This window comes from Bradysia coprophila, chromosome X (assembly GCF_014529535.1).
Source record: "Bradysia coprophila strain Holo2 chromosome X, BU_Bcop_v1, whole genome shotgun sequence".
Taxonomy (NCBI): Eukaryota; Metazoa; Arthropoda; class Insecta; order Diptera; family Sciaridae; genus Bradysia; species Bradysia coprophila.
In genome coordinates this window covers 7,117,513-7,131,312 of record NC_050737.1, presented here as the reverse complement: position 1 = coordinate 7,131,312, position 13,800 = coordinate 7,117,513, and the positions used below count along the sequence as shown (strand labels likewise).

The 13,800-nt window shown below is 32.1% G+C and overlaps 1 protein-coding gene across 13 annotated transcripts in view; it reads right to left on the bottom strand.

The window, feature by feature from the left end:
• LOC119085744 (homeobox protein abdominal-A homolog) overlaps nt 1-13,505 on the bottom strand; it is a 45,619-nt gene extending 32,114 nt beyond the window's left edge. The window contains exons 1-4 of one of the 13 annotated variants that reach the window (XM_037196226.1): nt 11,145-13,505; nt 7,931-8,172; nt 3,930-3,983; nt 1,209-1,256 (exon numbers count right to left, since the gene is read on the bottom strand). In XM_037196226.1, coding sequence (XP_037052121.1) covers nt 1,209-1,256; nt 3,930-3,983; nt 7,931-8,172; nt 11,145-11,395 — 595 coding nt within the window. In that variant the 5' untranslated portion in view covers nt 11,396-13,505. The remainder of the gene's footprint in view (nt 1-1,208; nt 1,257-3,929; nt 3,984-7,930; nt 8,173-11,144) is intronic. The other 12 variants (XM_037196219.1, XM_037196213.1, XM_037196215.1 and 9 more) reach the window with 12 other exon arrangements.
• Between the last annotated feature and the right edge of the window lie 295 nt (nt 13,506-13,800).

Below are 13,800 nucleotides of genomic sequence, written 5' to 3'. Positions count from 1 at the left end.
AGTGATCTCATTGTTTGGTTTTTTTTCTCGACAATTTTATGACTCTATAATTTACCTTCTGTTTTTTAATAAAAAAAACTAACAATTTTAATGGGACGGCGTTCAGAAAGCAAATATTATACAAAGGCAATCATTTCCAATTGATTCATTGATATGAAAAGTACTGGTATTTGTGATGGCACCCCCAGAGAAACCATCAATGCACAAAAAAGGACCTCAAAATACAACTGAAATGACTCCGGAGTGCTACATTTTAAAGCTCAAAGATTTTCATTTTCGTCAATACAGGCCGATGTGAAACATTCTGAAACTGCAAGTCATCGGTTTTAGTCGATACCGACGACAAAAATGACCGATGACCTACTGTTGGTGTCTTCTTTATACCAAATGTATGTTAATACGATTGAAGAAAAAGATTTTGTATCAAATACGAAACGTTTATTCAATCAAAAGAAGTAATAGATTCAATAGTGTAGCTAGTAGTGAAGTGGATGACATCACTTTCAATACAAGCGTTTAAAAGAGTTGTCTGCTTCAATCTCACTTAAAAATACTTCTGCAAATATTCCAGCAAGAAAAGACAGAAGATTAAAGATAAAAGGTAGATGGGTCTTCTTGCTAGGTCACAGTTGGAAATCTTTTAAGTGAGATTAAAGCAGTAGATTAATCTGTATAGCATCATCGGATTCATTATCAAATTTTGCAATTTAACGAAATCGTTCAATCAGAAATAAAATTAATGGCTGGAGAAGAGTTGGAAAAACAGTAAGCTGGTAAGCAAATACTTAAAAAAAACGAGGAAGGAATCTGTTGAAAGCGTACGATTGTCGGTATATTTGTTTTTTCAAAAAGAAAGAAATGTATTTAAAAGAAGAGTCCAATTAGTGGTAATTTATATCTTCCGTTATATCACTTAACCGAATCATTTAAATAAAATAAATTTAAATCAATTAATGTACGGTATAAGTTAAGTGTTTATTAACATTTCATCGAAATAATCATTGCATAAAAACCAATGTAATCATTGCGTCGACCCCAAACTCAGAATTAATAATTACTGATAATTTAATTATCAAACCGAAAACCAAAATATTTACGCTCTCGATTATGTTTTTTTTTCTTCCTTCTTTCGTGTGTGTTAAATAAATTTAGAAAATTTATTGGAATAATTACAGGTAGTTACTTAAATAAAACGAAGAGTTACTCACCATTAAAATCTCCGCACACAACTCTATCGAAAGGTCCCATCCAGTCTGCTGAAAATAAGGTTATTAATTAGTAACGAGTAAATTTTTATTTTATGTTAAATGCATAAGTATATCCATTTTAAAGAAAATAAACTCAACAGTTAAATGGACAATGAAATTGATCCGAAATTAAGCAAAGTTTAAAATATTTTTTGTTTTTAGTTGAGATTAAATGAAATGTTGGATAAAGATTTTGTGTTAAAATAAACGAATTTTGAAATTGTTGACCTATAGCGAGTTTATTATAGTTTCTCGCATATATCCCATATCATGAAGAGATATCTTTCTTTTGATAGACATTTGGAATTTCATGCGAACTTTTTTTTTTAAACAAAAAAAGTGTAAAGAAAAATAACTAAACGAAAGGAGAAATAAAATAATATAAACCAACAACCAACCATGAATGCGTGTGTAACCATAGAATATACAATTTTTTTTTTGTAATGATTTAATTAATTTGTTTAAGATTTTTTGTGTATTTATACAATCAAAGAAACAAGCTCATTCGAAATGCTAGGTTTTCAAACATTTTATCCATAAACACTGACGTTAAAAATTCTTCGGGTTTTTTTTTTGTTGAAGTTTCACATACACAAAATGGCTTTCGTTTGATTAAATACACACCGAAATAAATCTCATAAATTAGAATAATAGTTATGTGCGCACCTTCCTTATTATTACATACTTATAAAAAGATAAACGTTTCTTTTATGTGTTTATTTATTCAACCATCTTGGAATATATAAGCCAAAATAAACAAAGCAATGGAAATATAAAAAAAATGTATTTTTCGTTATGTTGTATCGCCGAATGAATAATAAAACATTATTTGAGTTGTTATATCCAACCAACTATACACATAACAGACAACAATTTTTTTTTTTCGTTTATAATATTATTCGTACAGACTCTTACAATTTCATATAATTTATAGACCAAGTCTACACAATAATCCAGTCAGTATTTCATTAAGCAACCTTTACAAACTTGTTGTTCTAGGGATAAAAAGAAAATTGGATTTTTTTTAGTCTTAGATGTAGAACCAACCTAACTGGATAGTTTGATAAACATAACAGACATCTACATTGTAGATTCTAGAATGGGTACATTCGCGTCGCAGGTTATCGAGGATGTTAAATATAATTCGTCGACAAACGGTAAGAAACTAGCCTCGAAGCTAACATTAGGTTGATTCCTGTCAGAGATGATAAATATAATTCTTTGATAGACTAGCAAAAACCAGCCTCGGGGCTACCATAAGTTTATGGAGAAATCTCAATTTGAGATAGATTTTTCTATGACAAATAAATTTATCAACGCTGGCGTGAATTGAGCTAAAACATTTATCTGACGTGGAAATCTGACGATAACAACCCATAGATCGTATAGAAGAAAATATTTCCGATTGATTATTAGAATATTGATTTAAATTTGTTATTATTCTTACGGTAGTTGACACTACCAGCCATTAAATACAAAGTTGTCTTCAGGCTTGGCTAAGTCATTTTTTTTGAAAGAATGAAATGGGGTTTAGAAATGAAATTAACATACCGGGTCTGTTTTACGAACTTTAAATGTAACTAGCGTGAAATTTGATAAGTAAAATGTCTGAGTTTCATTTAATTAATTTCGAGCCCCGTGTTTATGACTCTATAAAATTTGTCGGAATAATTTTGATAGTGAACAGACAGACACAATCTATTCTTTTCGAAGTTACTATACATAGAAATTTATAATAAAAATTTCTGTGTAAATGTTTTTTCTACTAATGTCTTTGTGCTGGTAACATTAGGCGTGAGAATCATTTTCATTGAAAGTGCATTTCGTACTAGATTACTTCATACGAAACCACGAAACCCTATATGCATAACATCTTGTAGAAAAGGTAAATTATCGACAGTGAAAATGTTCAGTTATATATCGATGAACAATTCATGTATAGTACGTGATTGTCACGAATTAAAAGTAAATTAATTGGACCTATAATCCAGAAATTAATGAATTCATTGTCAATTTCTTCAACAAAATTGTGCAAACTGTTTACTGTTGGAGCAATGACTGTGTGTCTGTTTGGTCTAATTGAAGTAAAATAAAATAAAAATAAATAATTTGAAGTGTTCGTCAGACCGTAAGACCGGGGGCGATGATTTTACTTTTGTTATATGTTTGTATGGTATCACGCCTTTCTTTTCTTTTTAGTGATATACATTATTAATTCAATGTTATTTACCAGACTGGCACGATTGTAATGTCTTACATGCTGGGAAATTTCTTTTTAATTGAAATAGCTTTGATGAATGGTATATACATACACTGCTGTGGAAATGGATAAACAACGATGGAAGTGAATTAGAATTTCATTGGTATATAAATTAATCTATAGAATTTTGTCGGCTCTGTCGCTTCGCGTAAAACAATTCACCATAGCACCATAATATTTATCGAAAGTTACTTTCGGATTACAAAAATGAAACAAAAGCAATTTCTACCCAATATACTCAAAAAAGCGAGAAAAAATAATGTTTGATTTAAAATATTGATATGGTCATGCAATGGCCTAGTTAGACACCCAAATTAAGATAGACCTTACAAAAAAGAAATGTTAAAAAGAACTGAAATGAGGGAAGGAAACATAAAAGTTTAAATTGTTGTTTGAAGGCACAAAAATATGTAAGGCCCTACCTTTATAACCAGCATTACTCAAATAATTTTGGTTAGGAAGTTTGTCTACCAGCCCTGCAAAGAGAATGAGATATTGGCGTAAATAAATTGATTAAATTAGAATTAAGTAAATGTACAAATGGGCTAAGAATTTGTATTTGTCGTAAACCATTTTCCACAAAAAAGATAGATTTCTTGTGCAGATTTTGTAAAAAGTTTTCTAAAAAATATTTTATTTAGGATGACACACCAACGTCACGAAATACACTTAGTTTCACACTAAATGTTTGAGCATTGTGAGAATATATACGAAACTTTAAAACGTGAATATTATCGAGCATCTTAAGTGGTTTAGTTGCATTAAATCAACCAGTTTAAATTTTGTTTGTGAGCAAAATATTGTGAACTATGAGAAATTTCGCTTTTGTTGGTATTGAAATCACTTACATTATTAACGTTTTATGAACAATAATTCTGGGAAGATATAATGAATAAGGAACCATGAAAACGGAATTATTCGAAACAATTGAAATCAATTGATTGATGAAAGATATGATTGGCTCAAAGAGTTGCTCCGTATAAGATTCTATTTCCATTTATGTGCCATTCCATTTTCCAATTTTTTCTCCAAGTTTTTCACCTTTTTCCCAATTTTCTAATTTTTTCCTTCATTTTTCAAAGAATATTTTTGGAAAAATGTGATCAAATAAGAGAGAATTTGGGAATGTTTTTCTCAAAATAGTCAGTGCATTCTACGCAACAATAAAAATATCTTTTCTGCGAGAAGGTAATTAGTGTCCATGGTTTTTTTCTTGGTCTTTTGGGAGCTTCTTGTATCTAAATACTGAGGAAAATCGTTTTGAAGTTAAAAAAGAAAAGAAAAAATCCTCGAAATAAATCCCAAAATATTTCCGATTAATCCCAATAGTAATTACCCTCACGAATTTCTGTGATTTTACCCAATAAAACAATACACAAATTAAAAACCCTTCGGCCTGTCTCTCTAATCTCCCGAGTGCAATCTGACAAGTTTCTGTTTCATTGTCAAATAGATTTCAGATCAAAATATTCCTTCAAACCGTATTTTGACTGCAACTGTGTAAGAAAATTGCTTCCTGAGGGACTTTAAATTTTCTACGTTGTTTTTCACAATCGTAACAGCAGAATTTATTGCGAATTGCTGAAGTTCGATTCATTTCTCGTGAATTTACAGTCCCGGGTTTGAGAGGAAAAGACAAAAAAATAAATTGCAGAAGTTTTGTGCCAGTAAGCAGAAAGTTCAAAAGCGAATAACATCCGTTGTTAGATAGGTAATAGGACGGGTAAACATTGAGTATAATTGCGCAATGCCTTTATAACCATCATTATCTAAAAACTTTGTTATGCTCAAACAACACAGTGAGAGTGATCTGAAAAAGAACACAGAAATTTTCGGACACATCCGTCCACTTCATTGTGCCGGCAGCTAATATTCGCAAATAAATATGATTATTGTGTGTACTTGCAACTACTTGAAAATCACACAAATATTTATTAAAATAATTGAAACACATTATACACTTAAGAAAATTTATAAATATTTTCAATGTTGCATCAGCCATAACGCATAACAACCCAATAAACGATACATAAAATAAGTGCATCAATAAATTAGTTTGTGCTAAATTTGAGCGCAACAAAAATTGACATCAAGAGCAAAGCAATTCAAGAAAAATATTATTCTTCAGAGTGTTCGAATTACAAAGATTCACAACATTGTTTATGCTAAAAGACGCGAAATGGAGCAGGGACGGGTCAATTTTTTGAGACAGATTGTTCAGCTAACAACAATTGATGAGTGGGTGTGATAAAGATTAGCATATTAGTCTCTGCATAATGATTCCGAAATTCGTTCGAATGTACTAGAGCGTTCCGGTTTTTCATTTCGATTCATTAATATTCCCAATTTACCAATGTTCTTACAATTTGTAGGTTTAAACAAAAGGTTAATGTTGTTCCTCGCTACGGACGTCATTATTCCTAATAATTTTCATCGTTAAACAGGACATAACAAACAAAAGAAAACCGTTCGCTCAGAATTTGGATGTATTCGAAAGTATTAAACCATCGTTACGTTGACTTTTCGACTTTTGAGTTGAACAACATTGCACAATGGTTATCACAGCCAATTTGTCCAAGTCAGCGTTAAAAAAGACACAATACACAGTGAGCAGTTTGAACAAATTTATGAAATTAATTAACGACATAATAACAAAGGTCAATGAATGTTTACAATCCATACAACGTTTACACATGTTACTAATTAATGTTTGTAATTTAAGCCACCCAAGGGAACCAGTGATGATTTGAATTTTTTTTCTCATAGAATGACATTTTCTAATTTTTAATTTTTAATTTTTTTAACATGTTACAGACGGCAAGCATGACCTGCATTATTATCGGGTCTATTACTTCCACCGATCAAAGTATCTTTAATCGGTTGATCGGTGTGTAGTGGAGGGAATTGAGGAAGCTGATAAGCTGGCCAAAGCAGGCTTAGCGGCCCAGGCAAAAGGGACAGAACTACATCTTCCGATTCCTCAGTCGGATTGTAAAAGAGCATTGGACATTGCGGGCTGAATCAGTACATAAACAGGCTTTCGGACGCTCCGAGATGTTCCTGCGATCTAGAAGCAGAAATGGGTGCACACCTAATATGTGACTGCCCAAAATTTCTTCAACTAAGACGCAGGATGCAGTGAGACTATGAGATGGTTCCTTCGGAAATTGCTGCAATAGGACCTGACGCCTTAGAAAGGTTCCTATCGGCAACAGGAAGGCTGCCATGATTTAAGTGATGACCGGGAATGGAAACAAAGGATCGTCCCAAACTGATAAATCTATATATGTGACAGGTTAACGGATACATCTTTCCAGAGCGATGCCCTTTTGAAAAAGTGAAAAGAAGTAGCAGATCTCACGATTATTATAACGATCCGTCTGCGGTTTGTTAACCCGTGGGGAGAAAAACAGAACGTTTTTAAATGATTAATGGCTTAACATCCTTCAAGTAATGCTAGGGGTTATTCTGCAAGAATATTGAATACTGAGCATTACGACAACATTTGATAACCTTTTGACATATAAAAATGTCCGAAAGACTCTGAAATGATAGTTTACATGACTAGATTAAAAAGATTAAAAGTAGAGTCTTCGTGTAAATTTTTTTGATCCGAGGCGAAGCCGAGGTCAATAAACACACGAGAACGAGACTTTTCATTTTTATACCGAGTTATGTAATGGATTTTACATGCTGAGGGCGTCGAAGGTAGTGCTTGAAACATGAAAAGTACGGTTTTCGACGCATGTAGCAATGCTACATTGTAGCACGTAAATACATTTTGGTGCACGGCGAAAATAACGAAATAGTAAAGAACAAAATTAGACGACGATTTTTTTTGCACTATTCAACGAGACTTCAAAACACCGAATAAGATAGGGTTTCAGTGTTGTTTTTCCTCTTAGTTTGATTTTAGGCTGAATTTTATAAATGGCATCAACTGATTTTATGTTGAATCTGATAAACATGTTGTTCATGGGACTGATGTCAATGTGAATAATTCAGATTGAGAAGGTCAATGTAATGTTAACGTCAATGCTCATTTTCGTGATATATTTTGCATAGAAAATGTAACTTCTTGAAATTAATTTTTTTTTCTGCAACGTGATCTTTTCCTTAAAGCGTTGCAGAAGGGTACGGAAAATTATATGAATTAACTGAAGATATAACGGTGACATTCTCTGAAATTATTTTTTTTTTATAAATTCAAAAAATAAAAAAATGACCTGACAGCAGCAAAATATACTAGCCAAAATATTGTTCAAATTAAAAAGGCTATCGAAAATTGTACATTGCATCCATAGTTCGGTGACCTTTCGCCACCGAACCATAAATGATATATATCTGAAATAATCGTACTTACAATTTAATATATTAAAAAGAAGCAAACAAAAGCAAAAGACAACATCCAAAAAATAATTACCACCTGTTAACGCCATCCAAGGATATCTCGGCAAGTCTGGTAATCCAGCACCAGTCGAACCGGCAGTCGAAACAACTCCGGTTGACGATTGTGTACAATTTCCTAACGAATCGACCCCGACCACACCAGCCGATGCAGCTGAAACGGCTGACGCAGCAGCTGCTTGATGATAAAATTGTGCAAAACTTGCGGATGGTGGAACCCCCATGGATTGATAACTATTCATTACGCTATCTGTGTACCTGTAAGTTATTGGTTGTCTGTCAGTAAATTTGAATTATCGATTAAACATACAGCATGTCTTTAATAATGGCAATCAAAATAAAATTCATAAACAAAGCGTTCTGTTATTTTATGATATCTACAATTTCCCTTGTTAAACGTTGCATAGTGGGCGCGACAAATATCTAAAATAAAAGTTTGTTGTTGGTGTTGTCGGTTTTTTTTTCTTTCCTTCGTCTATACAACGTAAATGTACATAAGTTATTACACATGGCAACGGCAAGCAGAAGTTTATGAATAAAAATATTTTTTATATTCTAAAGTATAATTGTTGTTAAGTGCAAGATATGAGTGTGATAATAAATTATGTCATTTTCTTTGAAACTTTTGTTCAATGTTCGGTAACATTTTTTAGCGTTATCAAATTGTTATAACTAATATGTACTGTAAGTTTATTTACTCATCATAAGTTTTACCATTACCACTGTATAAAGCTTCAAGTCTAACAAATTAACTCACATCCCAACGGTCTATATCCATTGGACTTAGAAATTAAGTAGGACAGAGGAGATTCATTAAATTTTAATTTGGAAAACTTGAAATAAAATTTATATTGAAACAGAACTGGCACAGGTCAAAGGACTCTAAAAATTCAAAATTTTCTTGTTGAATCTCTTCAATTACAGGAACTAAATCTAGGAAAACAACCTGAAAATATTCCTAAGATGCTATCCGTTTCGAACTCATTTCATAAATTCGTAATGGAGGTACTGCACGTCAAGTCTAATGCAGAAATAATTTCCTAAACTAAAGTATGCCAAATAAATGCAGAATCTTTCAATAAAAGTCCCAAGACACAGTTCAAAAAATCTAAGTTGACGCGAGCAGGTGCATGTAGTTATTGTGTTAACCAAATGTGGAATAGAATGCATGTCTGACTCTGTACCTGTGCATGTGAATTCACCGAATATGTATTGCGCTGCAATCGTTAAAATTGAATACAATAAAATTGTAACCACGTATCCTCGGTGTTGTACAATTTTAATTAATTTTTAAGAAGACAATTTACACAGACTCGTGATACAAAATGTACACGAAACGAAACACACAAAACTAATTATGAAAACGAAATGATATCCAGAAAGTTATCAAATGCTCGTATGTTTGGCATGAACGACTGTTTGAGAATGTTTTCTTTAAGTTTTACTGAATGGAAACAAATGTTGGCGAAATGGAAAGACTCATACAATAGATGAAATCATTGCGATATTATAACGACTGTTGTTGTTCAGTTCATTTCGGTATACTTTTACTCTGCAACAAAGTGTCGGCAAGTGTTGATTGTTTGGACGGAAAGTGTGTTTAAATTCACCGGTACGTCTTGTTCTAATGTGCAAAGCACGCGCTTACCAATCATTCAGGTCGACGTAACCGTTGCTGTTAAATTCGGCTTTTAAGAGTCTATTTGTAATTCACTACTAAAAATGGTACAAAAAAAATATTTCTTTATTCAACTGCCGTTACATTAAGACCCTTCACTTCCTAGCTTCTTAAATCAAAAAACGCAATGATTGTTGACGAAAATTGGAAATACGTGAAGCGCAAGGTACACTCTTCATATTTGTGCGCATGTCAATTTACCGCTTCAAGTGAATCCATTTTGAAATGATTGCAAAAATGTACGAATTTCTCTTCCACCTACGCTTTGATTTGAACAAAATAATATTCCATTTTCCCATCGTTTCACAGGTGAAAATTTCGAGGCCTCAGATTAGAAGCGAAATGTTGCGTTGCCTATTTCAGTGTGGTACCTTTCAGCTTTGCATAATCAAAGAAAAGCGGTACATATTTCGCCGACAAAGTATTGATGACTGTAAGATTTAGGTAGCTTAGAAATGTGAGATAAAGACTGCTAATGATAAAAATTTCACTCAACACATAATAAACCACATAATAACCCTCAGATATCCAGTTTCTTGTATGACACATGAACGAGTTTTAAGTTAATTTCTTCTTCCCGACGGTATAAGTCTATGTCGGAAAAATTGCAACATTCAATCTATGTGTATGAAACGGCAAATTGAACATTTCGAAACGGTTCATTGTGAACGAGTAGCTTTATGGTAAGGCTGGTCACATCATGGACTCAACGAGCTATTCAAACCTCCACTGAGGCACGTATATTTCGGTGTCGGATAATTAAATTCGACAGGACGTGAATAAACGACTAATCGACTAATCTGTTATCGCTATCGACAAGAATGATAAAAATAAGCGATGACAGCCGGTTAACGTGTTCTTATATAGTGAAATATATGTTCATCGAATGAAGTAATAGATTTTGTATTAAACTCTAGGAGATACTTTCAACAGAAGATGTAACAGATTCAATGTTAATGTGGCAATACGCTAACCGTTTCCAAAAGATTAAGCAAATAATTTACAAAAATAATTTTCCGAAAACATTACCGCAAAAATATGAAATTACTTCATTCATTAAAATGATAAATTTTGTTAAAGGAAAGGACATAATGGCCAAAGTAAATATTTTGATCGAAAAACTCTTAAAACTTTTATTGAAAATGATTTGTGTAAAAATTAAATTGAAAAACTTTTCGCCCCGATCGTCACCATTATTCGTTAAACCATACCCTTTTCTTGGGAAATGGCCATAAAAAGATGGCACCCTTCATACCTAAATGATTCCATTATACCACAATATGAGTAAAAGTATAACGCCATGTTGGCATACGTATGGGGTTACTTTCAACAACAAAAAAAAAAAAAATAGGTGGACCGACGGCCGTCGGTATAGTAATGCAGAATGATGGTTGACGAAAGTTTAAAGAGAAGTAACAAAGAAAATTCTAATTTGAAAATTATGTGAATCAGATTTTCCACTGGTAACGATCGTTTTGTGTTGATATTGTTATTATTGTCAAAAGCTTCCAATTGGAACGTAAATGTAATAAATAAGATAAGTTTTATTTACATCACATACCTGCATGATTTGTCCTCCAGGCCGGAAAATCCTGGCATTCCCGACAGACTACTGTGCGATGATGGATGATTTGAAACATATGGATACATTTTGCTAGTTGGTGGCGATGTCGGACTACCTTCGGAACTTGTCAACGGACTGCCTTCCGATGTTGATGTGGTTAATGTCGAACTTTGTGAACTAATGAATGGCTGAAATTGTGGATACTTTGGCAGCATGCTATCGAATAAAAACTTGGACATTGCACATATTAACTTGGTATTTTCAATGTTTTTGGCTCGATATTATTTCAAATGTTTTGCTCCATCCAGCAGGCATTATATTTATTCACGGACCAATTTGAGAGACGCGAAACTTATTCTTGCTTTCAATTAATTTTTGTTTATACTAATCATCACATAATATTCTGTAGCCCGCCAAAATAATTTTTTTTTGTCGAAAACAATATTCACACTTGTTACAATAATGAAAACAAATCGGTCGACGAAACAATTAACTTTTTTTTATTGCTTGAAAAGGAATTTAGTCCCCCATTAACTGAATATGCCTCCGTTTAAAATATATAGTCTATAAAAACGTTTTATAGTTCACCATAAAATTTGTTGCAAGCAATAAATACACAATCACATAACAATGACCGGCAACGATACAGTATTTGTCTCGAACGAACGGAAAAAACTAAACACAAACTTGATGGAATACTTTCAATAAAAAAAACTATTGGAAGTATATTCTGAATATATATGTTCTTAAAGAGTTCTTGGTGGCTCTTGTTCGTGCTGTTTGTTTGGTCTCTTCGAATTTATTTTTCAAAAGAAACTGAAACCATTAAACTAAACCGAATTGTGTCCAATTTTCGTGTCAGAAAACATAGCCGTTTAATTATCGTTATTTTTATGATTTAACGCCTTTTTTGGGTTTATGATGTGTACAATAAAATACGATGATGTTACGTCTATTCTGTTAACAGCAGCCCATTCAATATCAGCAGCACTGTTTGTTTTTCTTTCACTTGTAACTTAACCGTTGTGTTACACCACAATGCATCGAATATGCTTGCATTAACAATTCGGGCAGTGTTAATGATTCATTTGATGTTGTTCAACTGTTTGTCTGCATTCAATTCAGTAACCTTTTTGTGTCTGTTGTCTCAGATTTAGAACCGATTCGGTATGACTTTTCGTTTCTTTTTTTATATATATAAAAAAAATTGCACATCTAGTACATCATATATATATCACGAATTCATTTATGGAGTTTAATTCGTATATCCGTGTTTAAATATAATATTAAACAGCATATGTCTATTAATGTTATCGTTTAATATGGCTATTAAATTTAACCGTAATAAAACTAACAACTCTCAACATTTTTATGGTTTTGTAGCACGTGGTTACGTATTCTAGTAATGGCGGCGACGATGGTCGTAGTCAGCGAATGTCATACCCGTCGTTCCACACAGTTATGAACGGATACAAAATACAACAAATATAAAAACAAAAAAAAATATTTTTTGTCACCTCAATCAAACAACATACACCACAATTTGACCAAATTTTAGAAGAAAAAAATTATTTTTTTTTCCTTAAAATTTTTTTTTTTTTTAAATAATTCACTAAATTGCAGTTATTAAAGAAAAAAAACGAAAATTATAATAGACGAAACTGTTTAGATAATTATTTTTATTGTTATTGTTATTATTTTATGGTGGGATTTTAAGTTTTTATTATTATGTCGTCGGTAAATGCAAGAGGTATAATAAAAAACGGATGCAACAGTGTTCGAAAATCAACGAAGCGATTTGAAATTTTTTTTTTCAATCGTTTTAGTCCGAAGCTGTTTGCGTTATGAGAAGTAGTTCGTTTATGGCACAATACAAAAGCTTCACGTTTTCAAATATACATAAGCATGGTTGTGGTTCTTATGTCTCGTTTTAACGTACAGCGCGATATTCGAGCGAAAGCTATTTTTTGTGTTGGTATTACCCATTACCAAACAGGATATTTGTTCTTGTCGCACATTTACAGTATCGGATTGTCGTATAAGAATCAAATTAGTTTCCATCTCTATTTTATGTAGATAATTTGTTGTTGTATATTAATAGCATCGTTATTTTAATAAAAAATACATAATTATTTCGATTTTTTTTTTCTTTATAGTCTCAGACGGTCTTATATTAGTTTTTGAATAGGTTAGAGATATGTTCACTATCTAATATAAAAACACACTCTATACGTAGGTAGACGGAATATGTCAATGGGTGTATGTATAAATATCGTACTGAACAATTTTGTTGTTTTTTTTTTCTTTCTCGTGGTTTTAATTTGAACACATACCTCTTTCTAGTGTGAAAATAAAATTATTATAATCCTCTATATATACATGCGTCTCCATATATACATACGTTAGTATTATAGTAATTCATCTTTTTAGTGTGCATGGAATTTTTATTACACATTTAAATTGGTTAGTTTAATGTGTATTTTGTCATTTTGTGGTATAAACAATTTATTATTCTACACACTTTTTTATGAATAGTTTTCGGGTTCATTTTTTGTAGCCGTACGATTAGTTCTAATCAAATTTATAAATCTTTGTCTCGTTCACTCACACTAATTAACGTGAATCCAATTTTACGATTTTGAAT